General features: G+C 38.4%; 1 protein-coding gene across 1 annotated transcript; it reads left to right on the plus strand.

Moving 5' to 3' along the window:
- Positions 1-919: 919 nt before the first annotated feature.
- On the plus strand, positions 920-1,930 carry LOC139711651 (uncharacterized). The gene has a single exon (XM_071623512.1). The coding sequence runs from the start codon at positions 920-922 to the stop codon at positions 1,928-1,930; it is 1,011 nt and encodes a 336-aa protein (XP_071479613.1).
- The last annotated feature ends 6,713 nt before the right edge of the window (positions 1,931-8,643 follow it).

Consider the following 8,643-nt stretch of genomic DNA (forward strand, 5'->3'; position numbering starts at 1 on the left):
AGATAACAGGTGCATTCACCAGAGTACCGGATCCTACAGTATTCAACATGATTCAAGATTTGGGATTATAAGAAGAATTGAAAAATGTGTTTTTGCAGTTTTTCTAGATTCTTGTTGTTATTGTTGAAAAAATATGATTTTGGTGTGTCTTAGAGGAAGTTTTTGCTATTAAAAAACATTACACACTCTTCACTACCAACCAAAAAGCTTTTGAAAGAATGATGATTCTGCTTTTAAAATTGATATGTTATATAAAAAAAAAAATGAGCTATGGCAATTTTCAGCTAAATCTGATAATCCCTGCCAAGGTATCTGTTATGGGGTTGTACGTAGGCCTACATCCTGTTTTTGTTTTATCTGTTTCGCATAGCGCAGTTAGGTTAGATTACACACTGACTAGACCTTAAACTTTAGAGTCTAATTTCTCAGTATTATGTATAGCACAAAATTTGTTAACATTATTCAGATAGGTTAAGAAAGGCCATTTCTATTGAGCTATACATCATCTTAAAATTTAGAGTCTGCTCGTTCAGAGTCTGTCCTGAACTAAAAATGCAAGTCTGGCGACTTTTGGTTGTTTTTGTGATGAAGGGTCACAAGTTATTCTAAGGGGGAGGGAGGGGCAGGGTCATTACCTCTATGTCTCCTTGAAACCACACCGTCTTCCACTTATGTAAACGGCAGATATGAATAGTAAGGAAGCCAGTCCCGGATATCACTCGGAGAGATTATGTTTTATAGTACTTATGTATGTCGCAAACCTACGCCACACCTTCATAGAAGGCGCTATGGACTGAGTTGCACACTACCTCTCGTAAGTCTCGCAAAACTGACTAAATTTCACTTATTTTGGATATCCTCCTGTTTTATGTGAATCACACAACTTCACCAAACGACGGATTAATAACTACTGTGCAAGATGGAACCACTGAAGTCTGCTCGTCCACAGCGGGTGGCCGCTACCAAGCCGAAAAACTATGGTCCTGCATCGAGAAAAATCACTACCCAGGTACATTCAAAAAGCCCGCCAAATCCCAACGCGAAGGTTGCCAGCCCCACGCCACTGACTCCGGCCGCCGTGCAGCGAGAGTCATTAGACGGTCAGGCAACAACCAGCGATGCGGAATCAGTGGAACTAGTACCTGATGACGTCACAAATATGGCCGCCGGATCCACATCGGTAGATGAAGAGAACACGAAACACGCCGTTCCCCACGAGAAGGAAGGCAATGCCATGGCCTCAACACCTACCCATATCCTTACACCAGGATACTTGGATATATACTTCAAGCAGGCAACAGATCGTTTCCACTCTATGATCCAGAAAGCAGTGGACCAATGTCTTGAGAAGCTGACCACATTGGAATCCAGTGTTGATGCCTCCATACAATTCGAAAGGAAGCGTGTCGACGCTATTGAGGAAAATCAAAAGTTGATGGAAAGCAAAGTGAAAATGATGGAAAAGGAAGTCGCCGAGCTCCGTTCTGAGGTAATGAAAAATAAAATTGCGGCGAACAAAAGCGAAAGAATCTCCAGGCGGAACAACGTTCGCATCGTTGGAGTCCCGGAACCACCACAGGACCAGAGGGAAGATTGCGTTGAAGCTGTTGAAGGCTTACTTCGATCCAAGTTCGAGATGGAAACGAAACTGGAACGAGCCCATCGTGATGGTCGTAAGGTTGAAGGCCGTCCAAGGCACATCCTAGTTAGATTTCTCTCATACCGAGAAAAGGTAGATGTGATGCGTCGTGCCCGGGAGGCCTTAAAGGATGAGCGATGCTTCGTCGTCGACGACCTCACCCAGAGTGACCTGGAGGAAAAACGAAAATGGAGGGATCAAGTCCAAGAAATGTACAAAAAAGGGACCAAACTGAGTTTTTATGCCGGGAAATGGCGCCAACATGGAGGCATTCCCTTCAACTTCAAGTGAGTAGTTAAACATGTTCCCTCATTCACTCCCTGATCATCGAGTGAACATGGTCAGTGGAAATTTATGACATTATTTACTGTTTAAAATAATACATATACAGATTGATTTGTTTGATATATACAGATTGATAATATTTGTAGTAAACTCTTTATTCAAACCTAATAATGCATCAGTTTCAAATTGCAATTGATACATTTACTTGTGACATTTATAGATGCTTATACTACGATGTAATTTCGTGATATAAGACCGAAGACTGAAAACAATCGTAATTATTATTTAAATATGCATTTATATAAGACAACTAACACACCGTACAATTTCACTACGATAAAAAAGCTCAACATATGTATAGATCATTGTGTATAGTTACCAAAATGCTGTAATGACCTTAAATTAGATCGTACTGCATGATCTGGTCAATTGATGTGATAAACTTTACCTTAATAGACAATGATATTATTGTAAAGGATGCTATTGTCCTGCCCAATAGGACCCATTTTGTCAAAACGTGCATACTGCTGTTTTTGTTATTGTGGCAGAACTCCCTGTAACTCTTGTAGATTATTGTATGATTATGCCTGTACTCAATACTGTTAAAAAGCGAGGTATACACTCAAAATTGCCGTATACATTAATTTATTGACCTCCCCAACACAGTATGACGTTGTAATCATGCTGATACATCTGCAATATATAAACACAAACAAATCTTACTGTGTTCTCCAGCAATGTACCAATATAATACAAATCTTATTGTGTATAGTTATATAGATACATTATGCACTTATATCTTGGAATGCCATTAAAATGACATAGCCAAAGGGAGTACAGTATACCAACGAAATACGCAGAAAATCATGTACAACGAACAACGTTTTATATCATTTGTCGCATGTTTGAGCACAAATCCACGACGAATGTCTTTATTATGTGGAAGAGCTTTCTTTTATCGTTGCTTTGTCCCCCCCCCCCCGTAAAACAAATCAAAGTCAAAGGGGCAAAACCAAAATTAACACATTTCTTTTCTCTTTCTTAAAGAGGTCTTCGTGGATTTACACCCACCACATCATTCCATTTGGATTTAATGAAATATAATTTTAGTATTGTCATATTACTACTTAGAATGCATGAACTTTGCACAAAGTTTCTCTCCGCTAGTGCACAGTCGTTGGCAGGGGTTAAGCAGCATGACTCAGTAATAGCAACTGAGATATTATTTTTCTTATCTTGTTATGACCCTTTCGTCCGAATGCCGGGCCCTGCCGGCGCCGCTGCATTACCGGAAAGACTTTCTATTTACGTGCATATCTGATTATACCTAAACTGCACTTACCTTTTAACCTTGATATTGACAATGACATCAGTTGGCCGCATCTTGGTTTGTTTTTTGTTTTGTTTTGTTTTGTTTTTGTTTTTTGTTTTTGTTTAAACTGAACTTCTTCCCCATAGAGCACTATTGATCAGCAGAGTATCATTTATTTCCGCTTCTGACGAATTAAACAACATACCAGCTTACATTTAAATCAGATTCTAAAAATTTTGTATAAGATAAACAAACGGCTGATGTTTTTGACGATCGGGACAAATTCAATTGGTATGGATTTTCCTAAACTACCAGTAGATAATGTATACAGAATGAACTTTTTATTTTTGTCAAGACAGTGTCCGTGCACAGTTATAAATCACTCAAGAATGTCCCGTTTGCACTCTTGTAAACTTGTGAACCCTTTCATTGTAGTTTGACACAAGAATTTTCCTCCAGATGTACATTCCTCCTTCATGTCTCACCTTCACAAACTATCTCTTCGTAAATGCATAGACGATCGAAGGGGCTTGTCAGCATGACTCTGTTAAACAACCAATCTAATTTTTTACCTTAACTGTTAGAACACCTCGTTCGTATGCTATTATTGGAGTAATTATATTTCTGTTATTACCATATAAGCGCCTTGTCTTCTTTTATAATCATTGTTATTTCATATTACGCATACGAATTTACCTCACCAACGTCAAGTGTAGGAGGATCCCATTTACTTTTGTAGACATAAATTTAGCGAGACTACATGATGTAACATTTATTCTATTGTATAACATAAAAATTCTTTATTTTTGTCAAGACTGTGTCCGTGCACAGTTATAAATCACTCAAGAATGTTCCGTTTGCACTCTTGTAAACTTGTGAACCCTTTCATTGTAGTTTGACACAAGAATTTTTCTCCAGATGTACATTCCTCTTTCATGTCTCACCTTCACAAACTATCTCTACGTAAATGCATAGACGTTCGAAGGGGCTTGTCAGCATGACTCTGTAAAACAACCAATCTAATTTTTTTACCTTAACTGTTAGAACACCTCGTTCGTATGCTATTATTGGAGTTATTATATTTCTGTTATTACCATATAGAAGCGTCTTGTCTTCTTTTATAATCATTGTTATTTCATATTTACGCATACGAATTTACCTCACCAACGTTAAGTGTAGGAGGATTCCATTTACTTTTGTAGACATAAATTTAGCGAGACTATGATGTAACATTTGTTCTATTGTATAACGTAAAAATGTATCAGTATCATTATTGTTATTATCAACGCACATGCACTGCACACCCCCACACATGCACACACTCACATTTACATTCACGCACAGACATTGCAACGTACTACACAAAATACATGGCCCCAGAACAACCATTCTCAACTTTGCACTCAAATCCTCATGACTCATAACAACGATCATCCTGACCAGGGTATCATAAGTAATCACAGTAAATACTACACTATTTCGGATTTCAATAATATGTTCAAATCTTCACTTGATTCCACTGCAAGTCATGTTAATAATTCCCGTAGTAATTCCACAAATAGGAATGATGACACTAATTATAACCCCATTAAAGATTTTAGCTTATTCCACTGGAATGCTAGAAGCTTAAACAAAAATTTTGATTCATTTGAACTACTTCTTCTTTCTTAACAAAATTTTCCCTTTTCCGCAATCGGTATAACTGAAACTTGGCTAGGGCACACGTCTCCAAATTTGTTTAGCCTTGATAGATATAAAATATTTCGCTCTGATCGTAAGAGAGGTAGAGGGGGAGGGGTAGCCCTATATATATATAACAAATTGCGAGTAAAAATAAGAACTGATATTGATATTGAAGGTTGTGAAAGCCTGTTTGTGGAAATCATTAATGATAAAATGAAAAATAAGATAATTGGTGTTATATACAGGCCACCAAATCATAAAACCGAAATGTTTTTAGAAAATTTTGATGAATGCCTCAACACGATTACACAAGAAAATAAGGAAATTTATATTATGGGCGACTATAATATTGACATGACGAAAATAGATATTTTAGCGGTAAAATTAAAAACTATTCTTTTTTCATATGCTTTCCATTCCCATATTGATAACCCAACAAGAATATCCCAAACATCTAAAACCTTGTTGGATAATATTTTTTTCTAATAACTTTTCTGTAAATAAATTCATTAATGGTATCTTATATTATGATATATCTGATCATTTACCGATATTCATTGTTCTTCGTTATTCTGAAAACGTCAAAAGTATTTCAAAACCCAGGCCGATAATGTACAGAAAAGAATCAGACGAGAATATTGAATTACTTAATCTTGATTTAGTGAAGGAAGAATGGCAAGAAGTGTATCTTCAAAACAACGCCGATAAAGCTTATGATATTTTCCTAGATAAACTTTTATTATTATCGAAAAAACATTCCTTTAGTTAAGAAAAAAACACGCAGAAAGAACAAACATCCCTGGATTACAAAGGGAATCATCAATTCAATAAAAACCCGTAATAAATTGTATAAACTGGCGATTATTACCCACAATACAAAACATTTTACAGATTACAAAAAGTATAGAAATCAGGGGCGTCACCAGCTTTTTTTCAAGGGGGGTGCGTTTTGACCCTAATGTAACGAGATTTTTTTTTGGACAGACATTTTGAATATAGGAAGCTCTCAATCCCTAGACTTTTACTGTTGTTAAAGGAAACCAAGCGGGGAAAGGGCACCGGCGTAGCTGGGATTTCATCTTTTACAGTAAAAAAACTACCATTTGGAGCTATATTTTTTCGCTTTGGAAATAAAGGGGGGAGGGCGCACCGGGCGCAGCTGCCGGCAATTACTGGCAGCAACATCAGGAGAAAGGCATAACAATTAAACGCGAGCGAGCGGAGCGAGCGAGCTTGAATATTTTGACAGTTTACAGTAAAAAAAAAAAAAAAACCTGCCGTTTGTTGGTATATTTTTTCGCTTTGGAAATAAAGGGAGGGGGCGCACTGGGCGGAACAGCTGGCAATAACTAGCAGCAACATCAGGTGAATTGCATAACGATTAAATGCGAGCGAGCGAAGAGAGCGAGCTTGAAAATTTTACATTTTACAGTCCAAAAACTGTCGTTCTTAGCCATATTTTTTCGCTTTGGAAATTAAGGGGTGGGGGGATCGCATGCCACCGAGCGCAACTGCTGGCAATTACTGGCACTGGCAGCAACATCAGGTGAATTGAATAACGATTCAATGCGAGCGAGCGAAGAAAGCGAGCTTGAAGATTTTGACATTTAACAGTAGAAAAACTGCCGTTTGTAGCTATATTTTTTTCGATTTGGAAATTAAGGGGGGGGGGGGGGGGGCGCACCGGGCGCAACTGCAGACAATTATTACTGGCAGTAACATCAGGGGAATTGCATAAAGATTAAATGCGAGCGAGCGAAGAGAGCGAGCTTGAAAATTTTACATTTTACAGTCCAAAAACTGCAATTCTTAGCCATATTTTTTCGCTTTGGAAATTAAGGGAGGGGGCGCACCGGGCGCGGAACTGCTGGCAATTACTGGCAGCAACATCAGGTGAACTGCATAACGATAAAATGCGAGCGAGCTTGAAAATTTTACATTTTACAGTCCAAAAACTGCCGTTCCTAGCCATATTTTTTCGCTTTGGAAATTAAGGGGGGGGGGGATTGGAGCGCATGCCACCGCGCACAATTGCTGGCAATTACTGGCAGCAACATCAGGTGAATTGCACAACGATTCAATGCGAGCGAGCGAAGAGAGCGAGCTTGAAAATTTTGACATTTTACAGTAGAAAAACTGCCGTTTGTGCTATATTTTTTCGCTTTGGAAATTAAGGGGGGGGGAGGCGCACCGGGTGCAACTGGACGATTACTGGCAGTAACATCAGGGGAATTGCATAAGAATTAAATGCGAGCGAGCTTGAAAATTTACACATTTTACAGTCCCAAAACTGCCGTTTGATGCTATATCTTTTTTGCTTTCGAAATTGAGGGGGCGCACCGGGCGCAACTGCTGGCAAATACTGGCAGCAATATTAGGAGAATTTAAATGCGAGCGAGCGGAGCGAGCGAGCTTGAAAATTGTGACATTTTACAGTCCCAAAACTGCCGTTTGTAGCTATATTTTTTGCAGTAAGGGGGGGGGGGGCATCGGGTGGAACTGCCGGCAATTACTGGCAGCAACTTCAGGAGAATGGCAGTACGACTAAATGCCAGCGAGCGAGCTTGAAAATTTTGACATTTTACAGTCCAAAAACTGCCGTTTGTAGCTATACTTTTTCACTTTGAAAATTAAGAGGGGGCGGAGACGCCCGGTGCGCCCCTCCCCCTGGATCCGCCACCGGTAGTCAAGGGTGTCGGTTTATGTTCATGACTGGGGGAGGTATGACCAACGAGGTGGCGTCGAAGTGACCAAGTATGGGAAGGATGTCCAAAATCTATGTATATAGTCAACACTGTATAGAATACACTTGCACTAGTAGATAATTATGTATAAAATCAGTGCTGCCAGGACCAGGGGTGCGAATTGCTTTTGCCCACGATTTTTTTTTTTTTTTTTTTTTGTCCCCGATGCAAAATTTCAAAAAAAAAAATAAATAGATAAAAAATAATAATCATTTAGTGTCCGGCGTTGAGGTCGCTCGCAGACTGATTTTTTTTTTTTTTTTTTTTTTTTAGGGTCTGAAGGGGGGTGCGTTCGCACCCAACGCACCCCCCCCCCCCCCCCTGGTGACGCCCATGGAAATATACTCAGTAATTTGATTCGTATTTCTCGTAAAATGTATTATTCCGATAAGTTTGATAATCAAAAGGATAACGTAAATGGCTTATGGGAAACTATATATGAAATAACAGGTAAAAATAATAAGGAAACATCGTCCGTTTTTTATAATGACAACAAAGAACTCATAAACCCTGATGAAATATCTGATGCCTTTAACTCATACTTCGTAAATATTGGCCCCCAATTAGCTTCAAAAATAAAAAACAAACATGTTCATTCAAACTTTACTGAATTTCTTCCTCCAAACTGCGACAAATCCCTTTTCTTTACCCCAACAGATGAGGAAGAAATACTGGAGATTGTTAATAGATTAAAGCCAAGTAGATCTAGTGGCCATGATGAAATAAGTGTTTATATACTGAAGAAAATCATCAAACAAATAACCACACCTTTATCTTACATTTTCAATCTTTCACTGTCTTCTGGAATATGCCCAAACTCATTAAAAATTGCGAAAGTAGTTCCAATTTTCAAAAGAAAAGACGACCCTTCTCTTTTAACAAATTATAGACCAATATCGTTATTACCTAGTATTTCTAAAATTCTGGAAAAAAATATTCATAAACGCCTGTACATTTTTCTTCATGTAAATGACCTACTT

Source organism: Diadema antillarum, unplaced genomic scaffold, assembly GCF_040938485.1.
Source record: "Diadema antillarum isolate AM-2024a unplaced genomic scaffold, OU_Dant_1.0 seq00001679_RagTag, whole genome shotgun sequence".
Taxonomy (NCBI): domain Eukaryota; kingdom Metazoa; phylum Echinodermata; class Echinoidea; order Diadematoida; family Diadematidae; genus Diadema; species Diadema antillarum.

Excerpts from the sequence above, each read along its gene's own strand:
- LOC139711651 (XM_071623512.1), top strand. The coding sequence starts at position 920 with ATGGAACCACTGAAGTCTGCTCGTCCACAGCGGGTGGCCGCTACCAAG.